The following is a 27,801-nucleotide window of genomic DNA, read 5'->3' as shown; positions in this document are numbered from 1 at the left end:
CATAAAAAAAAGCACTATATTTTGAAATTTTGTTCATATTTTTGGTGGCCAAAATTTCGAAAAATCAACAACTTGGAAGCCATAGCCACACAGCACAAAAACCCCACTTTCCTATAGCCATAGCCATGGATTTCATACAAATACAATACACATGACACTCCCCTTTCAAAGCGTCCATCAACAAAGCACCAAAAGAGAAAAAAGAGGAATTAATCAAAGCAAAAAGCCACTTCTGCCTTCTGCTTTTATGCTTTCTCCCCTTCCATATCTTGAAAATTTAACCTCCCAATTTGAAAAATCCTTCCTTTTATTATATTGCTTTCTGTAACGCGTGTAGTTACTGCACGCAATTTGATTTCAAATTGCCTCCATTTTCAATTGTTTTAACTTCGCTGGTCAAAATTTGCTGTCATTTTCACGACAACTGATCGATCCGGGGGCCTGCAAGGAAAGACCCAATTGTGTGACAAGATAAAGTGCTTCAAGATTTGGGTTGGGTTGCTTTTCCTTTTTTCCATTTCCCTCTGTTTTTTTCTTGCTTTTGCGAGTGTTAAGATCTGTTTCGAGCTGGAGACTTCAGTTTGTAGGATCCCATTTATTTGAGGGATTTTTTGTATTGAGTGTTTTTCTGCTCGGTGGAATTGGGATCTTTTTTGCCTAATTTCTCGGAGTGGCTTTGAAGGTATAGGGTTTTTAGGTTCACAATTGGGGAAGTGGGGTTCAAGATTCGTAGGTTTTGACATGGTGAGTGGCGTGACTGGTTATTGAAGGGTCACTAATGGTGTTGTTGTTCGGTAATTGTATGGTCCCCTCCATTAAGTTGGGCAGCTAAGTCGGTGGGGTCTGCGGAGTTAAAGTAGGATTTCACTTTTGAAGAACAAAAAGGGTGGAAAAAGTTCCCTTTTGATCCAATTATAGGGGTGTTGATTGGGGTTCATTGAATTGGAGGAGAGGGGCAAAGGATCCTCTTTGAGTGTAATGTCGCCGGTTAATAATACACGTTCCTATCAGTCGATCAAGTCGTTGCCCGTTGATTTTAAGTATGCGGGTGATGAAGGTGTTGATAGGATGATGTTGCCTGAAACTATTTTGGAGAATGCTGAAGAATTGAGGGATGCCTCGGAGGGGGCAGCTAATGGTAGGGGTCATGTTGGTTCAGATAGTGATGAATCTCCCTATGGTAGTTTGAATGTGCCAGCCAAAGATGGGGCTCCTTTGGCTGATGATAGTGATGATCATAAGGATCCCAGTACTCCAGTGCCGTTGGTTAAACGATCATATGCCGATTCGAAGTGGAGTGACACCACCCCATATGCATCGAAGAAGGTGCTTTTGAAGTATTACTTATTGTTATTTTTTTGGGTTGATCCCTGTTGCATAGCATGAAATGGAATTCTTGCTTTGTGAAGCTATATTAAGTTTTTGCTTTTGCTTGTTTTCTCATATACTCTTTTATGAGATTCTTTTCCATGTCTATTTTTGGCCTAACTGAGTCGTGTTTTTTATTGCTATGCTGAAATGAAATATAAGATTGCCTATTGCTTAATCAGAGCTCAGAGACAGTAACAAAGGCATTATCGGATCAAATATTATTAGACACATGAAGGGTTATAATCAGAGGGTTTTGATAGAATGACTGCGAGCAGCATTTCTAGAGCATGAATTCATATTTTCACTATATGATTGAGAAATAGCTTATTGTTTAAGGCGTCACATGTATAAAGGCCAAATGATCACTATGTGATATGATTAAACCTGCTGAAGAAGATAAACCTTTTTTAATTTTCTAATGTTCCAGAAAAACCTATCTTATTGACATAGCAAATGAACACTAAAGCGTGCCTTGCCATCCAGGCGAGACCGAAGAGGACAAATCCCAAGAAGCTGTTTATGTCAAGAGGATTTCAAATTGCATTCCTTGACACATTTATTCTTTCTGTTTCTATGTGTAACTTTGTTTCTCATATCTGCTTAAGGATTATGCTCTTAAGTTACCAAAATGGTAGTAACAATTTAATGGCAGAAACTGCTGATACTATTACTTTATGTCAGAAAGAGCTTTATATGAAAATCCCACTTGTCATTATTATGCTGGTATCGTCTGTGACTTGTGAGTTTATTTTACAGAAAATTCAGTCGTGGGTTCAGCTTCCTGATGGTAATTGGGAGCTTGGAACAGTTATTCAGACTACTGGTAACAATTCAGTGATAACATTGCCCGAGGGAAAAGTGAGCAATATTTTTTTTATTATCCTGAGTGTTACCTTGCGTTCTACGTTAACAATTTTCTTGTCTAGGTACTGCAAGTGAGTTCAGAAACTCTGATACCGGCAAATCCTGATATTCTTGATGGTGTAGATGACCTCATGCAATTGAGTTACCTAAACGAACCTTCAGTATTGTACAATCTCCAATACAGATATGATCGAGATTTGATTTATGTAAGTTTGTGTGTTAGTGTTGATTTTCACGAGATACCCTTGTTTTCTAGCTCTAGTGAACACTTCGTTCTCATTTTCTGGTTTATTTCAGACTAAAGCAGGCCCAGTACTGGTGGCAGTTAATCCCTTTAAAAAAGTCTTGCTATATGGAAATGATTATATTGAAGCTTACAAGCGCAAATCTTTGGACAGCCCTCATGTATATGCTATCACGGATACAGCTATGCGTGAAATGATCCGAGGTAATTACATCCTAGAATGCCAAGCAATAATTTTCTCAAAGTAATTTAACTCAACAATTTGGTTTTCCCTATCTGCAGATGAAGTAAACCAATCTATCATTATAAGGTTAGTGCAATAATACATGAATTTCATAGTTTTTTTTCGATAGTCAATGTTGCATGTGCAATTTCAATGCATTTAATCATTTAATAGCTAACTTTATTTTGCAGAATCTTGGTTTGTTATAGATATTTTTTTTCAATATGGTGTACTTGAATATCCATGTAATGATTATAGGAGTATTTGACAAGTTTGGTTCTGTCCATCTCTTTTTTATCTAGTGGGGAAAGTGGAGCAGGAAAGACAGAAACTGCTAAGATAGCAATGCAATATTTGGCTGCTCTGGGAGGTGGTAGTGGTATCGAGTATGAGATATTAAAGACGAATCCTATTCTGGAAGCTTTTGGTAATGCCAAGACATTAAGAAATGACAACTCAAGTCGATTTGTAAGTGGCTTATTTTGCCACCCTTTGTTTCTTGGTTTGTTAGCATGAAATTCAGTAGTTCAACTGATTATTGGGGCGTGAATACCCAATAATTTGCTGCTTGTAAGTTCAAGTAATTAAGAGTATCTGCAGGGAAAGCTGATCGAAATCCACTTCAGTGAAACTGGAAAAATATCGGGTGCCAAGATTCAAACTTGTAAGATTACTTCTTCCATTTTTTGATAAATTATTGCATAATGTTGCAGAATTTTAGAGAGCCTTCTTAATTTATTTCCTTTTGTTGCTCCATCAAATGCGGTTCCTTGTTCCATGCAGTTTTACTAGAGAAGGTAATTACTAATCTACTTTCAGCTTTTCTGTTAGATATTTTGCTCTGGTACATAGTTACATATACAGAAAACTCAGATAGATTGTTTTGGTAAACAGTCAAGAGTTGTTCAATGTTCGGAGGGAGAAAGATCATATCATATATTTTATCAACTTTGTGCCGGGGCTTCACCTAGCCTAAGAGGTAAGTCTACCACTGTTCTTGTTTATAGTGTCGAACGATGATCACTTGATCAGAATCTTGCAATGTTTTTCTACCGACTCCTTATTTACCATTATGGTGTAAATTTGCTTTTTTGGTCATCGGATCGACTCTTGTGCTATATTTTTTTGTGTATACTATCTTTTATCTCTTCCTATATCCGCTTGCTTTTGGTTGTACGTTTTTCATTCAGCTGCACTTTTTTTTTTTGCAGAAAAATTGAACTTAAAGAATGCAGATGAGTTCAAGTATCTGAGGCAGAGCAATTGCTTTACGATCTCTGGGGTTGATGATGCCGAACAATTTCGTATAGTACTGGTATCCTTATGGACTTATTCTCATCATACTTTACCATTTTCTTGTACTTTGGACTAAAACCAACTCAGCCATATATTATCTGCTGTAAATTCAGGACGCTTTGGATATTGTTCATGTAAGTAAGGAAGATCAGGATAGCGTATTTGCAATGCTGGCTGCAGTACTATGGCTAGGAGACGTCACTTTCACTTCAATTGATAGTGAAAATCATGTTGAACCAGTGATTGATGAAGGTGAGAATATATCAGGGTGAATATACTAAATGGTTCTGCCTGAATTCTGAAATAAACAAAGCCTATTATGATAAGCATGCCAAAGTTGATGTGCCGTGCTTGCCTTTTCCACGAAGAAAGGAAACGTTCGAATAATGTTTGTATGTTAACAAGTGTGACGTGCTTCTATGACCATGTCTTTTGTACAAGGCAGTCTTGTAACTCCTGCAAGATGCTTGAATTTTGCTGATGACATCCACCTATCCTATTTTCAGGTCTAACCACTGTCTCCACGTTGATTGGGTGCAAAGTTGAGGAACTAAAGCTAGCATTATCAACTCGAAAAATGAGAGTAGGGAGAAGAAATGATACAATTGTCCAAAAACTCACTCTAGCACAGGTTGGGCAGTTTGTGTGAAAACTACTTATTTTCTCCTAAGTACAGTTTGGACCCGTATACATGCCAAGTCTCCTGACTTTGATTGTTCATTCATACATTGATATCACAGGCCATGGATACAAGGGATGCGCTGGCAAAATCGATTTATTCATGTTTGTTTGATTGGCTAGTGGAGCAGATAAATAAATCACTAGCAGTTGGCAAGAGGCGTACAGGAAGATCCATCAGTATCCTTGATATTTATGGTTTCGAATCGTTTGAGGTGAGTGTCTCTATGTATCCTTCAACTTGTCTGTTTGTCTTTGCTTATGTTGTTCTGACTGTTGTTTTATTTTATTTATTTATCTATCAGAGAAACAGTTTTGAGCAGTTCTGCATTAACTATGCCAATGAAAGATTACAACAACACTTCAATCGCCACTTGTTTAAATTGGAGCAAGAGGTAATCGTGTCGTATCTCTGCTAAAATGCAGTTTCATAGTCATAAATATTGCGATCTATCTTGTCTCATCTAATAATCCGCCTTAGATTAACTTATATTTTTCCAAAAACCAATTTTCTTATCTCAGTATGATGAATTAAATATCTAAGAGACAGATTGATTCTTTGTTCTACCTAGTGAAGGACATGCCCGCTGCTTGTCTAGTTTACGGATAACCTGATCCTCGTCATCTGCTCAGTGGATTAGATAATTTCAAGGGATTGGATGAAATACACACTTTTTTGGTCTATCAAATCAATTTTCATCATAGATATACGTGTCCTTTCTCATCCAAAGCCTGAACCATGTATCTTAGCACTTTAATGTCACAACATGCAACTATCTTTTATTGCATGGTCTGATTTTGGTTTTGAATCTTATCAACCTTTCTCCAGGAATACATTCACGATGGCATTGACTGGGCAAAAGTTGATTTTGAAGACAATCAGGATTGCCTTAATTTGTTTGAGAAGGTCTGATACTCAAACTCTAGCACTCTGTTCCAGTTTTGGTTAGATTACTCGTATCTTTCTTTTAGGTGGATGTATATTTCTCTTATCCTGGTCAGAAGTTCTTCGTGGTGCAGAAATGTTGAAAGGTTTTTGTTTGGTGCAGAAACCATTAGGGTTACAGTCGTTGCTCGATGAGGAATCAACCTTTCCAAATGGTACAGATTTGAGCTTTGCAAATAAGCTCAAGCAACATCTAAGTGCTAATCCTTGTTTTCAAGGAGAAAGAGAGAAAGCTTTCCGCGTTCGCCACTATGCTGGAGAGGTAAGCACTTCATTCATACTTTTTTATGGTTGGCACCCCGTTTCTTTTGGGTACAAAATGTCGCAGGTTCACATCATGTCATCCCTAGGATAATTTTCAAATACTATAGATTAAATCTCTTATCTTATTTGTTTATTGATTATGAAAGTGAACCGGAATAGAACTATGTTGACCCCACACTTCTGGCATCCTTAATTCTACTGGTACACACTATTAGAAGAAGAAGAAGAAATAGGCAATGTTGCATTTTATTCGTTCCATACTCATTTTCCTATCAGTGATTTTGACAACTTCATTTATGATGGCAGGTTACATATGACACCACTGGTTTTCTTGAGAAGAACAGGGATTTACTTCATTTGGATTCAATCGAACTTCTTTCGTCTTGCACGTGCCCCCTTCCTCAGGCTTTTGCATCCAGCATGCTCAATCAATCCGAGAAGCCAGTAGTAGGGGCACTGCATAAATCTGGTGGAGCAGATTCACAAAAATTAAGCGTTACGACAAAATTTAAGGTAAAATGAGTCTTACTAACCATTCTTACTGGCATATTTATACAGAATAGAGTTAGGATGTGTTTGATGCTTATTTTAATGTTATTAATTGGTTTGTGTTTGTTCTTTCAGATCAAGTGCTTCGTCATGCAATATTGCTTTCATCTGTTATCTACTTTTGCCCATACTCGTTAATCACGATAATTCCTTTGCTGTTATTGTTTGTTTCAGAGCCAACTGTTCCAGTTAATGCAACGTCTTGAAAGCACAACTCCACACTTCATACGCTGCATAAAGCCCAACAACTTCCAATCTCCTGGTAGCTATAATCAAGGACTCATACTACAACAGTTGCGGTGCTGTGGAGTCTTAGAAGTTGTTAGGATATCAAGATCCGGGTTTCCTACCCGGATGTCTCATCAAAAGTTTGCGAGAAGGTAAAGCGATATTAGAATATAACAAAATTGCAATCTCTTCTCCGAATCCTCTATCTTTGATGTTTATCACTCCAATCTACTTTCGTTATCAGGTACGGTTTTCTTCTATTAGATCACGTAGCGTCTCAGGACCCGCTTAGTGTTTCAGTAGCAATTCTTCATCAGTTCAACATTCTCCCCGAGATGTACCAAGTTGGATACACAAAATTGTTTTTCCGAACTGGACAGGTTAGAATATTTACGGAACTTAGTTGTTTTATTCGTACAACTCTTGGTTGAGCAGTTAGTCAGTCTGTGTTTTAAATTAATGCAGATTGGGGTGCTTGAAGATACAAGAAATCGCACTCTCCATGGGATATTGCGCGTCCAAAGTTGCTTTAGAGGCCATAAGGCTCGATGCCTGCTGAGGGATTTTAGGAGAGGGATTGTTACCCTACAGTCATGTATGTCACTGTGGATGTGTGTTAACTTTCTTTAACCTTATAGACTGGTGTTTGACGGGGAACCTCTCGATGCAGTTATCCATGGAGAAAAGGTAAGGAAGGAGTACGCAGGCATACTCCGAAGGCATAGGGCCGCCATATCCATCCAAAAGAATGCCAGAGCTAGGATTTTGAGGAAAAAGTTCAACAGAGTTAGGGAGGCAGCTACCTCGATGCAATCAGGTAATCAGTTGATCACCATCTGTGTAATTCGAGCAAAGACAACAAATTTGGTCAACTAGTTTTGGCAAATTCTGAACTTTATGGATTTATCTTTGAGATCTATGTGCAGTCTTGCAAGGTTTTTGCATCTGCTTTCTGAAAATGATAGTGATAAAACGTGTCGGTGCTGGGGTTTTATGTTTACGACTCTCATGCCTTGTTGAGACCATATAGAGCTCAAAGTGTAACTCATAAGCTCATATTTACATTCCCCCCCTTTTTTCCGTTTTCTAGTTATTCGTGGCTGGTTGGTCCGAAGATGCTCAGGGGACATAGGATTGCTGCAATTTGGAGGAAGAAAGGTACAGATTTTGGATAAATATTGATTTGTATATTAAATCACTCCTCTGTCCCAAGTAAATTGAAGCGTTTTTTTAGCACGAGATTTAAGAAAGTGATGTTTAGTGAGTGAGTTGAGTTAACAAAGGAGTGACAATAAAGTAAGAGATTAAAAGAGTTGATTTTTGCAAAAAGGGGAAATGACTCATTTAGCTTGTGACGTCCCAAAAAAGAATACCAATCAATAACATGTTGGTGATGTGTTGACATTAATTTGTTGTGGATCAGGGTAATGAGCCGGAAGAAGTGCTGGTGAAGTCATCGTTCCTTGCTGAACTGCAACGCCGTGTTCTCCGAGCTGAGGCCTCTCTAAGAGAGAAAGAAGAGGAGAACGACATCCTTCACCAACGGCTGCAGCAGTACGAGAATCGTTGGTGTGAATACGAGCTAAAAATGAAGTCTATGGAGGAGGTGTGGCAGAAGCAGATGAGATCACTGCAGTCGAGCCTGTCCATTGCAAAGAAGAGCCTCGCCTTCGATGATTCCCAGAGAAACTCTGATGCCTCTGTAAATGGAGCCGAAGAAAGTAGCTGGGACACCGGCAACAATCTGAGGATCCAAGAAAATGGGGGGAGACCAACGACTGCCGGGTTAAGCGTCATTGGCCGGTTGGCTGAGGAGTTTGAGCAGAGGAGCCAAGTATTCGGAGATGACGCCAAGTTCTTGGTGGAAGTGAAGTCGGGCCAGACTGAGGCGAGCTTGGACCCGGATCACGAGCTTCGGAGGCTGAAGGCTATGTTTGAAGCGTGGAAGAAGGACTACGGGTCAAGATTGAGGGAGACGAAGGTGATACTTAACAAGCTCGGGGGCGAAGAGGGTAGTTCGGCTGATAAGGCGAGGAAGAAATGGTGGGGGAGACGAAACAGCACGCGGATGGGTTGACGTTTTATGAGGAGAGGCGCGTCGACGACGACGACGACGGAAGAGGTAGCTACAGGTGTATAGTTATGGTTTACTTGGCTGAAGGAAATATTTGGAATTGCATATCTTTGTTAAGTTTGTGCAACTCAAAGAGAGTGAAAGTTTCGCATTAATTTCTGATACTATTAGTCTTTGTAAATGGTCATCTTTTTTGGGGTTTTTGTGGAGAAGAAAAGGTTTGATTTTTGGTGTTTTTCAGTGATTGTATTATAATTTGTTGCTATACATGTTAAAATGCAGTGTGCATGTATTAGTTTGGGTATCAAAATGAATGGATAAGGAAGTGATAGCATTAGTATGTAGTACCATATTCTTTTGATTCCAAAGTTGCAATTCAATCATATCTGGAAAATTAAAACAAGTTACAATCATATACTATAGTAACAATTTAATGATGAATTGATGAAAATTCTTAAAAAAGGAGTAGTATCATTTGTCAATTTTTTTTAGATAATTCGGCAGCAACGCACGGGCACGTACGAGCCTGTTCCTACGCGACGTGGCTCGAGCGAATTCAAGGATAAGCATTCAGCAAGAATGGCCAACCTACAAAATTAGGGCATATATTCTCCCTCCAAATTACTCCTCAACAATGATGATGGGCGGCTGCCGCATTTCGCAGCAGCTGCTCGAATACAATCCTTGCCAATTCGTCACATGTCGTTCCTGTCTCCACGGAGCTGCTCCGCCGCCGCCTAGGTTTCGCTCTTCTTCCAGAAGATTTTTGGGATTCAAGCTGTCCGGTTCCAATGACGATGGTTTAGCCATCACCAACGACGCGTCTCAGCCTCATCTCTTCAGGTAATGCTCTGATTCTGCTTTACAATCAGCTTACTCACTTCTGATTAAACCAGCACATTGAGCACTGTTTGTTCAATTGCCAATCTGTGTATCAATCAATTTTTTTGACTTTCAACAGCATATCGACCTACACGATTGTTTATGAGGTTCAGTTTTCTGTGGGAGATTGAGCATGCCATGAATTGTTACCTAACCTGAATCCTATAGAAATTAAGCTGTCTAAGCAGTATTATTTCTAATTTCATCTCTCAAATCAGTCTATAAAGAAAAATTCTACACGTCAATGATAATGGTGTGTTTAAAGAGAAACGGAGGGTTACAACTTACAAGCCACTAGAATTGGCGTTTCCCTTTCATAGAATATAAGAAAAAGATTCCCATTTTTTTTTTCGAGAATCACCCAAAACAAGAATTTTCGCTTCTATGAATGCGTAGTGTGCCTCCATTGTGTTTCCCGTTTCAACTTGTTCACTGGAAATCTGCAATGAATGAACTTTTTAGAGTTTAGTGCTTCTTTATGTTGATCTATTTGGTCATCACGACTGTTTTTGATACAAAATTATTTGTTTATGAATAGCCCAGCTGAAAGCAGTGGGGATCTTCCATCTGAACGAGTCTCAGTAGCAGGTTGGTCCTCTACACCCTATTTCCCTCTCTTGTGCTACCTGATCATTGATGATTTTCCAGTATATATTCAGGAGATTACTGTTGCTATGCTTAGTAATCGAATATGTCAATTTCACTGGAGATGATTCAGTATCTGCTCATAGATTGAAACCTTTCATTGGTCTGTTGTAATAGGAGGAATAGTAGCACTGGGAAAGTTTGATGCCCTTCACATAGGTCATCGGGAACTTGCAATCCAAGCAGCGAAGATAGGAGTCCCGTATCTAATGTCATTTGTTGGAATGGGAGAGGTGCTTGGATGGGAACCTAGGTATTTGAATCATGTCTTAAATCTGCTTATCTCTTAGTGACTTCTTTTATAGCGTACTTCCACATTATTGGTTATGTTTCAACTTTCATGTAGTTAATCACTATATAATGTTGGTTTCGGAAGAATGTTAAACTAAATATTGTGTAACCTCCATATGCTTAATTGGATCAGGGCACCTATAGTGGCAAGATGTGATCGAAAACGTGTTCTTTCCTCTTGGGCTCCATTTTGTGGTAATGTTACACCCAAGGAGTATGAGGTTGAGTTTTCTCAAGTTAGATATCTCACTCCACAGCAATTCGTCGAGAGATTGGCAGTGAATCTTGGAATTCATGGCGTTGTGGCAGGTACCTCCTTCTAGTTTAATACAATAAGATTGGAGAACAAAATAATAAGGGCGTGTAATAATCTCTCAGGTGAAAACTACCGGTTTGGATACAAAGCTGCCGGTGATTCATCTGACTTGGTGCGACTGTGTGACGAGTATGGCATGAAAGCGTGCATAATAAAAACCGTCATGGACAAGCACCAAAATTCCACAGATGTGGGTTCTAATTCTGGCAGCTCACAAGAGAGAGGGCAAGTATCATCCACGCGAGTTCGTCAGGCTCTTGGCAACGGGGATATGAGGTACGTGTCTGAGCTTCTAGGACGCCACCATCGGCTAATGGCAATGATAAGAAACAGTGAAAACATTTTTAGTGATAGGAAGAGGTTATCAGTGAAATATAGGCCTTGTTTGTTGAATCTCCCACCCAAAGAGGGTGTATACGAAAATTGCTCGCTAGTAGTTGGCGATGAGAGTCCGTTAACATGCAGAGTGACTATTGATTCGACATGTATTCATTTGGAATTAGATGAGCATGAAGTAGCTCATCATATGAATTCTAGTGCTCGAAACTTGTTACTGGGTGTCGACTTTGGGGAATCCAAACTTTGATAATTTTTTCTCTAGTGAAATTATTGGATGACGATTTGTTGATTGTGTGTTTAAATGAGTGTGAATTGTCGTTGTGTTTGTGTACATTCAAACGGTGAAGCTTTTCCATATTCGAAAAATAGAATTCACGAGAAATAAACATCTTTGGCAATTACAAAAATAGTATATACTGAAATGATAATGGTCAACTAATGGATGGTGGACTCATCAAAATTATTGCCTCAACAACAATTTATTCACTCAACAAATTTTTAGCAATTATTATCAATCATCCAATTAACAATTTATTCACTAAACAAAATTATTGCCTCAACAACAATTTATTCGCAATTATCCTATAGAGATTTTTTTTGTTAAAACTATATATTCCTTGGCAATATATCTCATTTTAACTCGGCATCAATTTTACCAAATGTGAACAAATATTATTATAAAAAATGAGTAAAATGCTAGTCTCATTTTGAATTAGTAGTATTAGTTTTATATTCATATTAAATTACTTGAGTTATTCTACTTCGGGTTACCCCAAATTACTAAGGTAATTTCGGAAAAAATAAAACATCTAATCTCACGTTTTTTTTCTCCGTCTGCTGTTAAATGTCTCATGATTTCTTTTCCATCCGTTTGCCATTAATTATCTAATTTCATTTTACTATATTTGGTAAGTAGTTCCCCCATTCCACTCATATTTGATTATAAAATGAATATATAAGTATAATCCATATTCCATCAATTTTTTTTTCATTAATTTTGTTTTTAAACTTACAATTTCTTAAACATGTGCTAGTCGGATACTATGGGATATTTAATCCTAGATGGAAGGAAAGAGTAACCGACACATTGTCGGAAAATCATACGCGCGAATATGGCCGCCAATGAATGAAGCGTTTCTGTCTATTCGCAAAGAAGCAAACTTTCGTGCGTGCGAGTTCATTGTTCACCAACCGGTAGAGAGATTATAACCTTTAGGGCGTGTTCTCCTTATTGGTTATGCCCAGATTCCACTCCAAATCCCTTCATATCATAGTGTTTGCCTTCTATGTTTTAAAATCGAGATGGCCCGATAAAAAAGGACAGGCCCGCACTGTTCACGGGTTTTGGGCCAGATTTTAAATCTTCCAAAAGAGATGAGATTTTTAATCTGCATCGAGCTGTGTACCCAGACTTGGAGGTTAAATCCCTAATGTGCCCTTGCTTTTGACGTGTCCATTGGCGGAATACACTCCATCTTCTTCGAATTGGGGAAGTGAAAATTTGGATTCAAAATCTCATTCAATTTGGGGAGCGGCTGGGTCGCGGAGAGGGGATACCATATCCAAAAATTGCAGGGAAAGAGACCGCAATTCCCTTTTCAGCTTTTCCTTCCCATGTAAGGCTCTTCGGTTTCGTGTGATTTAATTTGAAGTTTTTTGCTCATCCGAAATGAACATCTGTCTATTCTGCGACGATCGTGACCGCTGGTGATGATGTTTGGAAGGAGATCTTTGAGGTATGATCACCAACAATATTTTCCTTCTGTTTTTTTAACTCACCTGGTTTATAGATATAACATACATGTAATACACGAATATTTTTTTCAGAAAAACTCATATGCAAGAGCGTACTACTACACGCATGAGCCAATATTCAATGAGCTTGCAATGCTTTTCGGCATGGACGACGTCAAATTGGAGCAGCAGTCTCCGACGGTGATCGTCATCTCGGACACCACCGTGGTCGAACCATATGGAGATGGGGATGAGGAAGTTAATTCACCCGCTATCTTCCCTACCTCTAAGGTCAAGCGCAAGCTCTTCGTCGACGAGGATGGTGCTTCTGACCGTGAATCGACCAACCAGCCACCCAATCCTCTCATCAATGCCGGAGCAGATGTAGTTGTTGTGAACCGCGTGGCTAAGAGCAACAAGTATCCCACAAACTCAGCACTAGTCCAAGCGGGTGGAACTCCTCAGCGTGTGAGTCCTATCACAAGCTCGTGCGCGTCATCCTCTCCGGCTGCATGGTGGCGCCATCATGAACTTTGAAGATTCGACCTCGACGAGGAGGCACGTGCAAGTCCAACTACTATAAAATATTAAGTTGTGTGCTAAAATTAGAGGCATTGCACTCCACCATCTTTTGTCTTGTTTCCAATTTGCATCTCTGTTTATGCGTATGTAACATTTTTTGATCTTGAAAAATTCGTATGGTGTTTGAAGTTGTAACCAAACCAAGGAATGGAGTAGCTAAATATTATGTGTGTACTAGTTGTACGTCACCAAGTAGTTGGTTTTCATGTTGAAATAGAACCATGGAATGAAGTTTAACTATTGGGCATGGATTTATTGTGTCTATTTTATTCGCATATCACAAAGTAATGGGTACTGTATCGATTTCCAATTTTAAAGGATTTACAAAATGTGATTCACAAACTTAAACATAATAGGGAAATTTTGCACAAAGTCTACACTAACATAAGACAGAACCACAAAAGTTTGAACATAATTAACCCCTTGCATAGGTTCATAAGCACCACTACAAAAAGGTCTGACCCGGTTGGACGGATGGTCTTAATAGGTGCAACAAAGGGGCACATACAAAACACACATCAAGTGAGAGTCTGAAATTACAAACTAAGCGCAAAGAGTCTTCTAGCCAAAATATTATAACAGACCAAATAGTTGTCAAAAGAGCCAGGAGGAATCGACCACCAACATGCTAACTGGTTGACCTCGAGATCTAACTCTGATTGAGAAACCTGAGCACGTAGCCTAGTTTGGACTCGGCAGGCATGCCCATGAAGATCTCAAGGCGTTGCGTCTTCTCACACAGTATGTCGCAAAGATCATACCTCTGTGCCAGGGTCAAGCCCACAACACTTCCAAGTTTATCAAATACTTCCTGCCTCGCCTTTCCGATATCAAACTCATAGCCGATCCTAGTCGATATCATCTCTAGCCGGGTGTTAGTGTCAGCATGTAACTTACCAAGGAACTCCATTAGAGCTGAATCATCAGAATAGCTTATTTTGCGCTTATTTCCAACTTTGTTGCTGGTACGCAGAGTGCTTCCACTCTGCCCAGTGCTTTCCTCGTAGTTCCCAGGTGTCGGGGTTGGTCGTGGCTGAGTGTTGTCCTCCTGAGGTATATCTTCCATGTTCACATAGTAGTCATTTGAGTAGTTCTCACTGTCAGCAACATTTTGCTGCTGGAGTGATCGGGCAGCATCAACGATATCTTCAGCATTGGTCCCAATTGCACGGTCTTTCCCAAATATGAGCACCCACTGATCCCAATGAGTCCAGGCCTTATCGCGCATTGTTTTGGCATTGCTGTCAAGCTGAGATGCCAACCATAAAGCTCAGAAAAACAAGAATGTTCAAGCACAATAGTAAACGAATATTAAGTTCATTCATCTCGGATTTACCTTGACGATTTGCTCCCACTGCTCGTCATCGCAATCAATCTTGAAGTCAGCAGTGAAGCCCACACCACTCCTCGATAGAATTTGAGAAAGACTCTTGTACAACTTTTTCCACGCACCAATCTTTGAGTTAATGTGGGGGGTTGCCGTAATATCAGTATTGGGGAATGCCTCGCGTAGACGTTGCTCAATACGCCCCAGATAACCAGCTCGGAAACCATTGTCAGATTTCCACCCGTTAGCGACCAGCTCAATCAAAGAAGAAGCCAATATATCTTCTTCACGTGTTGTCCACATACGCCGACTGCGCTCCCCTTTTCGGTACTTAGTTCGCACAAATTGGGTACCCTCTTTGCACACAGAAAATGGGAAGCGACGAAAGGCATAATGTTAATATCACAAAAATCGAAAAGGTGCTCTGAAAATTCTGGACAAATTGATTTACTAACTACTCACCTTGGCTGGTAAACCCACTGTTGGATCCACGACCGAAGCCCATTGACTGAGACATGATAACTACAACAATGAACCTAACAACATCATTCACAATTTTGTGCTATAAACGAACTCGTCCCTTTATCCATTACTTCATTAGTCAAACAGACAAAAGCAAAAATGTTCACATTGTTAACGGAAAAATACTTCAAAGTAATCTCAACAAACTAGGACATAAACATCTCCGGCCAGTGATTACGCCTCTACACGATTTGCGGCAAATATTTTTGCACAAACAAATTTGAAGAACAAGTTGCAGACCAATACAAACACCAAGCAGTGGAATAGAGCACGACTCACCTAGTGAATTCAGTTTCTTGAAGCCAAAGCTCAACAATTGCACCCTCTTTTTTCACACGTACTTGAAAATCGGCCTTTTCTTTCCCCCGTATGTTTCCCGCTTTTGTTTCTCGCTTTGACATGGTGATGGTGAATAAAAACTAGGGTTCCAATGCTGAGGACTTTTTTGACATTTGAGAAAAAAAAATTAAATATTATTCTAATCATTGGTCACTATTGGATAAATGAATGGGTTTTGGCCAAATAAGCCGAACAACAACATAATTTTTCATTTATGTGGGCCCATGCTGAATACACACACCCAGATTTGATATCTTGGGTTATCTCAACTAGAAAGGAGAACACGCCCTTAAATTTAAATTCATTACCAAAAAGAAAAGGCAACCTAGCAAGGGCAGAATCGTAATTTAAGGCGACGTGAGAGAGGTGTCAATATCACAGGTTCACTTGAGCTTCCAACAAAAAAAAGTCAGCAGCTGAGCAAAATTAATCGGCGGCATGGCCCAGCCCGACGAAGGAGGAGGCATCAACGAGAGGCTGGGCGACGACGAGCTCCGCGCCGTCCTCTCCCGCCTCGGAGACGAGGAGGACAAGGCCTCCTTCGGCCTCGTCTGCAAGAGGTGGCTCCGCCTCCAGAGCACCGAGCGCCGCAAGCTCTGCGCCCGCGCCGGGCCCCACATGCTCACCCGCCTCGCCTCCCGATTCACGCGCCTCCTCCACCTCGACCTCTCCCAGTCCGTCTCCCGCTCCTTCTACCCCGGCGTCACCGACTCCGATCTCTCCGTCGTCGCCGCCGCCTTCTCCTCCCTGCGGATTCTCAATTTGCACAATTGCAAAGGTACGGTCTCACGCCGTCGATTTCGTTTATCCCTAATTTGTCGCTGATTACTAGTTAAGTGACCGTGAAATGTTCAAATTACTACTTTTTTGGCCCGATTCCTTAAATTGTTCAAATTACTACTTTTTTGGCCCGATTCCTTTGCTAATTTTGGATTCGGTGGGTTTCTTTTTCTTGGAGGGTTAGAAAGATAGGTCCTTTCTCTGTTTTGGGTGATTGTCGTTGTAGAAAAGAGTGTGTGCACACTAATTGGGATTGTATCATAAAGTTGGAGTATTTTGATTTTTTCAATTTTCCTTTTGGTTGATACACAGAGTGAAAGCGGCGCTTCTGTGAATTTGTCATTTAGAGACAGTTATGCTAATTAATGATGACAAAAAGGTGTGTAGTATGTCTATGTAAAGTGCAGTATTGGTTTCAGCCAGACCTCAGAACTAGACTCAAATAGTTATATAAGGCTCCACGCTAAGTAAAAGTTAATTTTACTTATCACTCTGACGTGACGGAGCTTACGGTTGGGTGGCAAAATTAGAGATGCGTCGAAGAGGATATTTTGGTCTCAAGAGTCAAGATGCTATTGTTGGCAAGTTGTGCTTTTCCAAATAAGTAGTGAGGCTGAGATGTAATGGGATTATGGGACTGACTTGTACACCTCTCAGACAAGTAAAAGCTGCAAATAATAATTTGGTATTGTTGCCTGCTGTTTCATTGAGGAGTTTTAATTATATATTGTGGAGAAATGTAGGCCAAATCTGTTTGAACCAAAACGCAACAACCTAATAGAAAGTATATCTTGTGCCTCATTACTCTCTCTAAAGATATGCTTATTGTTTAGTAGATAATGTTTTGCAATATCCGTAATGCTCGACTCATTGTCCTTAGTGTAAAAGGTAATCCTTTTTCAAGTAGACCTGAAATGGCCATTTTTATTTCATTATTCTTTTTTTCCCTTTTCTTTTGCCCTATATGATAACGAAACAAATTTCACATGGGGCTATAAGACATGTTTTTATTTGTTCTCTGAGAATAATGTGGAAGTGGAGCAGGCCTAGGCTTGGAGTTGAATTAATCAAAGAAGAGAATTGGGGATCCTGTAACATCTATATATTCTACAGGATTCTTGAATACTGATCCCGGGAAAGTAATAGCATGTTTTTGTAACTTTTGTTTGATATGGCTAGATTGCTTCCAATTTCTAGGAAGCTACTTTTAAGTTCCAAATTGAGATTGCAGCTATTACATGGAAGATAACTAGTATGATGTCTACCAGTGTTGTTAAAATCGCGCCCCGAGCGCGCTTGGGTCGTGGGTCGCAAGGGTCGAGACCGACGTCGCCCCATTGTGGGTGGGTGGGTCGAGATTCAGGGGTCGCCGTTGGGGCGGCTGAGGCGACTGGGTCGAGCGGCTGGAAGAAGAAGATCGTCGGCCATGGCAGCTCAGAAATGGGTCTGTGAGAAGGAAGAGAGACGAAGGGATGAGAATGAAGAGAGAAGAAGGGGGGTTTACGAGACAAGAAATTTTAAAAGTAAAGTAGGTAGAAGCTATAGCTAGGGCTTAGGGCAGGACCTATAAAAGTTAATAATCATTTTCTTCCCCCTTCACTTTTTTAATATTAGTATTAATATTGATTGTGAGATTCTCTATTCCTTAAATATGATTAGTTATTATTTAAATAAAAAATACCTTTAATTACCAATTAAAATTACATTCAAATCTAATTAATATATTGTGATTGTTCTAATCAAATTAAATATATGTTGATTTTTATTTAACTATATAACTAATTTCTTAGAGAATTGCAACTGCGCTTTATTTATTTGTTTAATTTAAAATTACATTTTATAAATTACTATATTAATTTGAGAATTATAATTAAATTTATTAATTTTACATCTAAATAGTTATAAATTTAGGTTTTAATTTGTAATTTATGATTTTTTGAATATGAGTGGAGATTTATTGATTTTCATTATTTATTATTATTATTACTATTATTATTGTTATTATTATCTAAAGTCTCTAATAGATATTAATTTAGTTAATTATTTTAATATGGGTAATGATGTATGTAGATTTATTTGATGTGACAAATATTCAAGCAACAAACTTATAAAAGTGACACAAATATAATCATCATTTGTCTATTCTGGCGCCCCGATTCGTGGGTCTCTCGCCCCGTCGCCCCATCGCCCCGCGACCCGGGGTCCCCCCTCATTGCCCCGGGGCGCCCCGCGACCCTAACAACACTGATGTCTACCATTCTCATGTTTACTAATTCAATCAACCAAATCAAATTATGTTGGTTTTATGTTGGAAGGATAGCAGATTACATGAAAACTTTTCTGTTCAACAGGCATAACAGATAAAGGATTGACATCACTTGCAGCAGGGATTCCTTCTTTGCAGTTCCTAGATGTGTCCTATTGCAGAAAGCTATCTGAGAAGGGTCTTTCATCTATCGCAAAGGGTTGCTGTGACCTGAGAGCCTTGTATGTTGTGGGTTGCAGATTTGTCACAGATACTTTATTAAGTGCTCTTTCGATGAACTGTTGTAATTTAGAAGAGTTAGGTTTGCAAGGATGCTCTAACATAACCGACTCGGGTCTCACTGTTCTTGTTGAGGGTTGCAAGAAATTAAAACTGTTAGATCTTAACAAGTGCGGTAATATCGGGGATATTGGCATATCTAGTATAGCAAAAGCTTGTTATTCGTCACTGCTGACCCTGAAGTTGCTTGATTGCTACAAAATCGGCGATGAGTCCATAATCTCCCTGGCCAAAACCTGCAAAAATCTGGAGACGCTAATTATTGGTGGTTGTCGAGAAATATCTGATGAATCCATAAAGCAATTCGCTTCTGCATGTCACAACAGTCTCAAGAATCTCCGTATGGATTGGTGTTTAAATGTCTCAGACGCCTCCTTAGAATGCATATTTTCCCTCTGCAGGAAGCTTGAGATTCTTGATGTTGGGTGCTGTGAGGAGATCACGGATGCTGCTTTTCAGGGATTGGGAAGTGATGAATCTAGGTTGAGTTTGAAGATTTTGAGGGTAAGTAACTGTCCCAAAATCACGGTGGATGGAATCAGGAACCTATTGAAGTCTTGTGAAGCTCTTGAATATATTGATGTGCGTTCGTGCCCCCATGTAACTGAAGTACGATGCCATGAGGCTGAATTACAGTTTCCAGTAGGATGTAAGGTCAATTTTTCTGGGAGCTTGTCGGAGCCAGATGTCTTGTGCTGAAAATAATTGCTAAGTATCTGGTGAGGCTGCGTCAATTTATCTTGGCCACCTGAAGAAGGGGTGGGGAATCTCAAGCCTCGAGAGATTCTTATGCATAGCTGTTCTCCTGAAACAAGCCTGCCACTGCAGATGTATATTACAATTGCTATCGTTGTTTCCTTGATTGTCTGATTATATTATTAAGTAGATACCTTCGATTGATTGTATATTTCATTAAGCAGACACCACCATGTTTTGTACAACTGTGTAATGATTTCTTAATTTCTGAATTGACATAAAGAGCTTCTTCTATGTCGATCCACTCTTAGGGCTAATGAGGGCCTTAGCAACCATAACATGTTTGTAAAACAATGCCATTATTATGTGTTCCTTCTGTTTATTGTTTCTGCTCCTGTGCTTCAAATTCTTGTTTTTAAAGCTATTTCCTCTCTTACTAATGCATTATTATCCTTGAAAGTTATTCGGAGAATTCTGAGTTTTTTTAGATAATAGCAAAAAACTATGCAGTTTGTTGTTAAGGGGTGCAAGTGTTCACCTTCTGCAAGTGTCTCTTTTGCATCCATTGTTACTCATTTCCTGACGTCTCTTGATATTGTTGGCTATTTTAGCAGATGTGCGACTGTGCGTTGTCTATGGTGTACGTTTAGATTCTACACCGTAGAAAGACACTGGCCGACCACAGTAAGTATTTGATATTGATCTTTATAGTCTTGCTATTGATGTTTTAGCCAGTTTATTTGGTTATTATCCGGAATATGATTATGCGTTTAGAGGAAGACTGAACATCGTATAATCCTTCACAATTAGTGAATTTGATCATCACTACTAGATTGAATCTTTTTACAAAACTGTACAGGATAGAGAGTATACCTCTGATTAACATCTACACATCCTAAGACGAGGAATAGAACGAAGAAATAACGAATACTAGGTTAAAAGCAAGAAGATCATATGCTATAAAATGAAGAATCCATGTGTCTCAACTCTCATCTTGCTTGATGGATTGCTTGTTGCAGATACTTTAATGTTCTCTGATGGTTCAGAAATCCCATGAACCAGAAATCGAAATTGTCCCCTGTTACTAGATGCACGTATTTCTCTGCTGGTTTCTTCGCATTCTCACTCTCGTGGGCTTTCTTTAGTTTCCTTAGAGGGATCATGACCTGCACATATAATTTTATTTGCACCATGAGTTTTTGGCCATGTATGTGAGTTCAAGACATTGAATGATTCAATTGATGATCTTACCTTGTAATGTGCTTTTAGCTGCTTTCCATTCGGAGACGAGATTCTGATGGATCTCTCGCTGCAGAAAGCGACTCTTTCAGTGGAAACAAAGAGGAGCCCTGCTATTGGCCCTGCTGTTGTTGATAGATAGCATTGGGAGGCCTTCAACAGCTTCTCGTCATCTGTTACGTCGAATTTCTGCTTGAATACTTTCTCCACTCCACCCACCTGTAGGATCCTCGTGCCTAAACTCAGTTTTCCTTTAACCGTTTCGCTCAGCTTCGGCCCTAGTCTCACTGCAGGAATCATCGATTTCAATATCAGAAAAACTCTGAGATGTGGTCATAGAATCCGTTAATTTAAAACTTCGCCAAGTGCATACCGTGCTCTCTGATTCCTTGAGCAACGACATCCATGGCTTTTCCGAGCCTGATCATCTTAGCAATCACTGAATTCCCTCTATCTGCAATATCATTAAAATCGTATAAGTACAGATTCGGATTCTAACAATATTTTCCCCTTCCATATCAGGAATGATCAAGAACGAAGCACTTACCAGTTCGTATCTCGGAATAATGATTGGCCGGAGAAGGCAGCAGCTGGTACTGGGCAGCAGGATCAGGTAAAAGTAAAAGCTCCTTTGAACTGTTCTTATACGCGAATGCATACTTTGATGAGCTGATCGGAACCCCCAAAGCATGTTCCTTAACCATGCTCGTCTTCCCAAACCTCGCTCTGATATGTTTCGCTTCCATTGCTTGCAAATGCTTTAGGGCATTCGTCGTCGTTGCCTGAAACTTGCATGTTTTCGACACAATATATAACAGAAAAAAGAGCAACGTTTTAGGTGCATGAGTCAGCTTTGTATCATCAAATTCTAAAAGGTGGGAAGATATGATCCCTTTTTCCCCATTTTTTTTTGACAAAGTTGATTTCTTTGCTTCTTTAAAGTTATTAGATAATATTGAAAAATATTTTTTTTCTTCCTTAGAATAGAAAGGGCTAGGGGTGTGTATTCGGGTTTCGGTTCGGTTTTTTGCCAAAACCGAAAAACCGAATTTAGTTCAAAATCCAAACTGAACCGAACCCGAAAAACCGAAAACCAAACATAAAAAACCAAAAAACCCAAACAAAACCGAAAAACCAAAAAAAAAACTGAAAAACCTGAAAAAATAAATATAATATAAATATATATTTATATATGTGTATTTTATTTTATTTTTTATATACTAATAGAATATTTATATATAATATAAAATTAATAATACATATAATATATATATTATATAGTAGAATATATTAAATTAATAGAATATATATATAATTCGGTTTTTCGATTTTTCGGTTTTTTTCCTCGCCCGAACCGAACCGAAAAACCGAAATTTTTTTATTTTTAAAACCGAACCGAAAAGTCGAAAAAACCGAACCGAATTTTAAAATTTCGGTTTGGTTCGGTTCGGATATTCGGTTTCCGGTTTTTTTGCTCACCTCTAGAAATGGCTGATGTCTTCATGGGCCAAGAAAAAGATAGGAATTAGCTGTTTTACAATTTAGAAGAGACCAAAAAAATTGCATTTTATTTTGGAAATGTGAGTAAGCAACAACCTTTTGAGGTGGCTTAGCCCCTTTCTGATGCAACCATCCCAGCTTCTTCAAATTAATGCACCCACCAAATTAGGGTTGTCTAATTTTCTACCAATATTCAATCTTGATAAGATTTGGAAAAGAAATAAAGTGTGATGGGCATTCTTTTCTCCGATATGTGACATTAAATTGATTTTCATCAGCATATACTATTCTAAAATTGATATTTTGTGATTTAGTAATTTGTGGGGTTTGATGTTTTTTAAGTGATGCTAATACAGTCACATCATGGCTGCCCAGGCGAAAAAAATCAGATCATATTTTTAAGATTTTTATTTTGTAAAATATAATTTAAAATTTTAGATTTTAAACTATTGATAAATAATTAAAAATGGGATAGTTAAATAATGTTTTAACATTAATTAGAATTGCTAATTTATGTCTTATTACTAAAATAATCATCACTACTTTTTTGCAACGTTTTCAAACCATGCAAAAAGGTGAAATAATGAACATGTGATATGTTAGATGAATTATAGACATGAAAATTAGGTATACATGTTTTTCTACTCTTACATCAAAGAGTGATGACAATTAGTAGGGCCAACTGAATAATGAAGAATGTTAATGTAAATATCAGAAGAAATATGTGTTATATTGTAATAGCTGGTGGTAATGGAAGGCAAAAATAGAGAAAATAGTAAAATAAAAGTGAGATAAGAATTTCAAAGTATTGCTTAACAAGTAAGTCACTACTTTGAACGAGCATAAAAAGAGGCTTATCATGTACTATGTGTATATAAAAGGAAATAGTGGCAAATTTTTTGAATGATTTAAAATAAAATTTCAAACTTAACGTTGGAGGTAGAGAATGATAGTTTTGTCGGAATTTCTACAATTTGAGGCGCCTTGAGGATTTTGATTCAATAGTGGTACAACACGTGCATGGAAAAGGAAACTTTACTACTGACTTTATGCCTCATTATGCTTATAATTTTCAGAGGAGGACGCACGTGTTAGAAATAGTGCCTATGGACCTCCGTAGTTGTTGTTGCATGATAGAATAAGTATTTCTTATACCTATTCTATCACAACTCCAATGATTTTTTTTTTCCTTCTGATTCTTCGTAATAACATATAATAAAATAATATGGACGCCGATAATGGTTTTAAAAAAATTAACAAATGAGTGAAGTTATTCATATGTTTGATCTTGAAATTGTAATTTACATGGTAGTGTTAAATAATGTGAATGCCAATAATGGTTTTGAAAATTAACAAATAAGTGAAAAATATTTTTATATTTGACCTTGAAATTGTAATTTACATGGTAGTGTGAAATTGATTTTGTGTGTCAATAAATAATTCACATGATAGTATTTGACATATACAAGTATGCCCTTGATGGATGAGTATGATATTTAATCCATCAAAATCGTGACATTGATTATGTCATTGTCGTGCAATTTAATGGGACCAATATCGAACCACTTGACTAACTAAATATATTTCGAAATTCATTAGATAAAGAAGAAAAACAATTTCAATAATTAACAGTACAAAATATTAATCCCTTCCCTATGAAAAAACTCTCGTTATAATTTGACACGGAGTTATAAGAAATGTGAAGGATTGTGAATAAAAAAAATTAGTGAATAGTGATGTTATTTTTATATTAGTTTTATACTAATAAAATACGATTGAAAATTGTTAATGAAACATAAGATCTTGTTCTTAAATAGAGTGATATGCCGAAAAAACAAAAGGTATGATTAATTTATGGTAACTCAAATTAAAGTCTCCATATAGATGTGAAAAAGTACATATGTTAAAATTAAAGTCGTGGAGATTAAGTGTACTAAACGACGTCGATTTAGTAGCCAAACATTTTACCCACAAGGTTTTTTCCATATGCCACATTATACATAATTTTCCTCAAATCCAAGGACCAAGATTATGGAAGTATTAAGAAAAATATGCAAGTCATGATATAATCAACCATTCTGAAAGTTGCAGAATCGATAAAAAAAAAGTTGATAAACTTGATTGTTTTTTTCCGACAATTTAGGCTATCAAATACTAGTAAAAGTCAAATGGGACATGTAATAACGAGCATCCCGAAATGACAAAATGAAACTTTATTTTGCGGAGGAAGAGAGTATTTGAAAGGGATGATGAAGATGAATTTACAATTTCCAGCGTTGAAAAATAAGTCTCTTTCTAAAGTCTCAATATAGTCATATTAATATTTTCCAATCCTAATCTCACGTATACAATATTCTCTCTCCCAATCAACTATTCCAAACCAATAAGATAATAAATAAAAATATGAAAATGGTCTAAAACAACATTTATAAAGCAAAAATACACAAAAAAAATCATTTCTCAAGTGGAAATAAATCAATAAACAGTCCATTAGATTTCATCACGACCATCACCTGTGAACCGAGGCCCGGTACGACATCGGGGGGCCAGGCACCATCGGGACGTAGGCAATGTGTGGTGGCGGAGGAAGGCTCACCGGCGTCCCGACTGCTGGAGCGCCGTACACGGCCACTCCCGCTGGTGCGCCCTTGGCAGGCGGGCTCCCGTTGGTCTGGCCGGTGATCGGACCTTGGGGGGTGGAGACGTCCCCGTTGGCAACGCTGGTGATGTCGTGGATGCTGGAACGCCTCCGGTCCTTGTTCATGGAATTGAGACGGATGAAGTACTTCTGCGCGTGGCTGGCCACCTGCGTTGGCGTCCTTGTCACCACGAAGTTACGAGAAATGCTCCTCCAGTCGCCTTTTCCGTATTTGTCCAAACCAAGGAGAAACAATCTGTTTGGGAGACGATGAAACCATTAGTCAAGTATCGAGTTTTCTGTACGCGTAGCAGAGGAGACCAACGGACAGACACGAGTACTTTACGAGCACGGATGCATACAAGAGAGCTACTCAATAACAAAATACAAATCAACAGCAGATATTTCCTAACTAATTTGAGATGATCATCAAATCAAAAGGAGTGTTTTGGTGAGTTGATGCAGAAATTGCAGAAATATTTTGATGTGGAAATCATCTGGAGTCGGGATTTTCTACACGAATCTGTGAAGAAATCCGGTGCAGTCGCTCGCGAACACAGAATACCGGCTTTCATGAATCACGCATAGCAAACAACAAACTATCTCAACAACAGTACAGAACTTTGCATCACAGCAAACATGTAAGTAACAGCTTAGAAGGTTCGACTTAGCATTTTAGCAACGCAACGCGAAAGGTGAAGTACATTTTAGAAAACCAAGTTAGTTCTGCAGATTCAAAAGCTTATCAGATTTGTGACATTCAGTGGTATTAAGTTAGCTACAACATGATCTGCTCTCTAGCCAATTATGTTCGAAAAAGAATTCGATACGAGTAAGAGTAGTTGCAGAAATGATCAGTTCGGGTGAATTAGGCAAGTTGTGACAGAAGCAGGTTCAGTTATAGTTCTAGCAAAAGCAGCAGCAAGAACTCATCACTTACTCAGATTAGAGAAACGATAGAAACAACACACCGTCACACGCCTACAAGATTCCTCAAGCTAGCATAACGAGAAAAAGATCGATTCTGATGAATAGTGTGCATAAGCAAGACAAATTATGTGATACCAGCATTAATTTCTGTCAAAATTAAGGAACAAAAAGTACATATTATCCTAAAATTCCACACAAAATTGAGAATATATATTCCAGCAAAGCTAGCAAAAATGCAGAAATACGAGAAAAGATCGATTCTTATGAACAGTGTGCACAAACAAAACTTGGTATGAGGTGTAGTAGCATCTGAATCAACGAAATATGCTCAAAGCTGTATATACACAATCACATTTAAGCAAATTATGTGATACCATCATTAAATCTGTCAAAATTAAGAGACAAGAAGTATGTATATGTATACCTATGTTCGTCCTCTGTCCAAGCAATCCCCTTCCGGCGCTCCTGATCTGCGCGGGACGACTTGGCATCACTGTTCAAATGGCCGAAACTGCCTCCTTTTTTAGCAGCCCCGTCGCCACCAGCAAGGCTGGATGAGCCATCCGTGGAGGGATTGTAGCTAGGAACCTCAACGAAACCGGATTCTATGCGGCTAACATCATCAACCAAGACTTCATAGTGATGCTTAATCTCCTCCACTGATTTCCCAGAAACATCAGCCGCAATTTTCTCCCATCTATCCGCAGAATTCTCAGGGTAAGCAGCTATCGCCTTCTCGAACTGCTTATCCTGCTCCCTACTCCACACGGAGCTACTCGATTCAACAGAAGGCATCTATCTAGGATAGTTAGAACTCAGAATTCAATTCTTGTTCTTGAAAAAGAATCCTCTCTTAAATCTTGTTTTAAGAAAAGAATCCACCTAACTCAAAATCCAACAAGGGAATCAAGAAACAAGATAAATCTTGAAGATGGGATTTAAACTAAACTAATCTATTTTAATCAACAACTGTAAAATGATAACCCGTGAGAGAAAGGCAATAGTTAGAACTTCAGAATTCAATTCATTTTCTTCAAAAAGAATCCATTGTCAAAACTTGTTTCAAGAACAGAACCCACCACACTCAAAATCCAACAAGGTAATCCAGAAACAAGCTAAATCTTGGAGCTGGGATCTAAACTAAACTTATCTATTTTCATCAAGAAGGCAATATTGGTTAGGAGAGAGCATGAGAAATATCTAAAAATCATAGAAATGAAAGCATTTACTAAAGAAACAGGAATTGCAATTATGAAACAGAAGACTTTTTAATAGGTGAGAGTAGTAATTAGGGCAGTGTGTGTGAAGTGTTAAAGAGACCACAAACTAGACAACCCCAGAAGTCTAAAATGGATAAAAACAGCACCCAAATTGCCATCACTCAACTCTACAGACTTCCAATGGCCAAACACCCCATATTCTGATAGCTCTTCTTTTCACTGCTCAGGCCCACTTTTCTATACCAAACTTTTACAGTCTCTCTCTCTCTAGGTCAAGCCGTCATTTTTTTTGGGACACTACATTTATGAGATAGAAATACACATAAAGAACAAAACTTTCTTCACGTGAGGAAGGATTGAGGAAACCCAAGATTCAGAGATGAAGAATCAAGGGAGCAAAAATCAAGTCTTGGAAAAACCCAATTAGTATTTTTGAATAATAAAGAAAAAGAGATGATTAAGGAATCTAAAATCAATGATTCCAAGTTCCTAACAACACACATTTTAACAACACAAGAATAAGACATGAAAAAGTGTAC

The 27,801-nt window shown here is 38.5% G+C and overlaps 6 protein-coding genes and 1 long non-coding RNA gene across 8 annotated transcripts; 4 read left to right on the top strand and 3 right to left on the bottom strand.

The window, feature by feature from the left end:
* The first annotated feature begins 61 nt into the window (after positions 1 to 61).
* On the top strand, positions 62 to 9,062 carry LOC121807645 (myosin-1-like). The gene is made up of 23 exons (XM_042207919.1): positions 62 to 1,326; positions 2,128 to 2,229; positions 2,298 to 2,441; positions 2,533 to 2,683; positions 2,762 to 2,789; positions 3,005 to 3,170; positions 3,303 to 3,366; positions 3,486 to 3,499; positions 3,597 to 3,681; positions 3,914 to 4,017; positions 4,112 to 4,250; positions 4,505 to 4,629; positions 4,739 to 4,891; positions 4,982 to 5,071; positions 5,506 to 5,583; positions 5,726 to 5,884; positions 6,193 to 6,399; positions 6,610 to 6,815; positions 6,908 to 7,043; positions 7,129 to 7,258; positions 7,334 to 7,480; positions 7,754 to 7,821; positions 8,087 to 9,062. Exons 1-23 carry the CDS (start codon positions 979 to 981, stop codon positions 8,738 to 8,740), a joined length of 3,498 nt encoding a protein of 1,165 aa, XP_042063853.1. The 5' UTR covers positions 62 to 978; the 3' UTR covers positions 8,741 to 9,062.
* Positions 9,063 to 9,220: 158 nt separating this feature from the next.
* LOC121806403 (FAD synthetase 1, chloroplastic-like) lies at positions 9,221 to 11,512 on the top strand. Its single transcript, XM_042206426.1, has 5 exons — positions 9,221 to 9,580; positions 10,158 to 10,207; positions 10,382 to 10,517; positions 10,689 to 10,864; positions 10,934 to 11,512. Exons 1-5 carry the CDS (start codon positions 9,372 to 9,374, stop codon positions 11,455 to 11,457), a joined length of 1,095 nt encoding a protein of 364 aa, XP_042062360.1. The 5' UTR covers positions 9,221 to 9,371; the 3' UTR covers positions 11,458 to 11,512.
* Positions 11,513 to 12,415: 903 nt separating this feature from the next.
* On the top strand, positions 12,416 to 13,795 carry LOC121807644. Its single transcript, XR_006051853.1, has 2 exons — positions 12,416 to 12,946; positions 13,038 to 13,795. It is a non-coding gene; the product is annotated as an uncharacterized LOC121807644 (long non-coding RNA).
* Positions 13,796 to 13,930: 135 nt separating this feature from the next.
* On the bottom strand, positions 13,931 to 15,812 carry LOC121807641. 2 transcript variants are annotated; one of them, XM_042207916.1, is made up of 4 exons: positions 15,655 to 15,812; positions 15,316 to 15,389; positions 14,863 to 15,209; positions 13,931 to 14,775 (listed from the first exon to the last, which is right to left on the bottom strand). In XM_042207916.1, exons 1-4 carry the CDS (start codon positions 15,774 to 15,776, stop codon positions 14,176 to 14,178), a joined length of 1,143 nt encoding a protein of 380 aa, XP_042063850.1. In that variant the 5' UTR covers positions 15,777 to 15,812; the 3' UTR covers positions 13,931 to 14,175. The 2 variants fall into 2 exon arrangements, with proteins under 2 accessions (XP_042063850.1, XP_042063851.1); XM_042207917.1 differs by having other exon boundaries at positions 15,316 to 15,375; positions 15,655 to 15,774.
* A 278-nt stretch (positions 15,813 to 16,090) lies between these two features.
* Positions 16,091 to 20,122, top strand: LOC121807640 (F-box/LRR-repeat protein 4-like). The gene is made up of 2 exons (XM_042207915.1): positions 16,091 to 16,492; positions 18,846 to 20,122. The coding sequence occupies exons 1-2, from the start codon at positions 16,153 to 16,155 to the stop codon at positions 19,736 to 19,738; spliced, it is 1,233 nt and encodes a 410-aa protein (XP_042063849.1). The 5' UTR covers positions 16,091 to 16,152; the 3' UTR covers positions 19,739 to 20,122.
* A 406-nt stretch (positions 20,123 to 20,528) lies between these two features.
* LOC121807643 (putative GEM-like protein 8) lies at positions 20,529 to 21,893 on the bottom strand. Its single transcript, XM_042207918.1, has 4 exons — positions 21,522 to 21,893; positions 21,348 to 21,428; positions 20,987 to 21,261; positions 20,529 to 20,901 (listed from the first exon to the last, which is right to left on the bottom strand). The coding sequence occupies exons 1-4, from the start codon at positions 21,718 to 21,720 to the stop codon at positions 20,725 to 20,727; spliced, it is 732 nt and encodes a 243-aa protein (XP_042063852.1). The 5' UTR covers positions 21,721 to 21,893; the 3' UTR covers positions 20,529 to 20,724.
* Positions 21,894 to 24,770: 2,877 nt separating this feature from the next.
* Positions 24,771 to 27,652, bottom strand: LOC121806181 (transcription factor SRM1-like). Its single transcript, XM_042206128.1, has 2 exons — positions 26,467 to 27,652; positions 24,771 to 25,368 (listed from the first exon to the last, which is right to left on the bottom strand). The coding sequence occupies exons 1-2, from the start codon at positions 26,835 to 26,837 to the stop codon at positions 24,984 to 24,986; spliced, it is 756 nt and encodes a 251-aa protein (XP_042062062.1). The 5' UTR covers positions 26,838 to 27,652; the 3' UTR covers positions 24,771 to 24,983.
* Positions 27,653 to 27,801: the final 149 nt, after the last annotated feature.

This window comes from Salvia splendens, chromosome 6 (genome assembly GCF_004379255.2).
Source record: "Salvia splendens isolate huo1 chromosome 6, SspV2, whole genome shotgun sequence".
Taxonomy (NCBI): Eukaryota; Viridiplantae; Streptophyta; class Magnoliopsida; order Lamiales; family Lamiaceae; genus Salvia; species Salvia splendens.
This window is presented reverse-complemented; position numbering and strand designations above follow the sequence as displayed.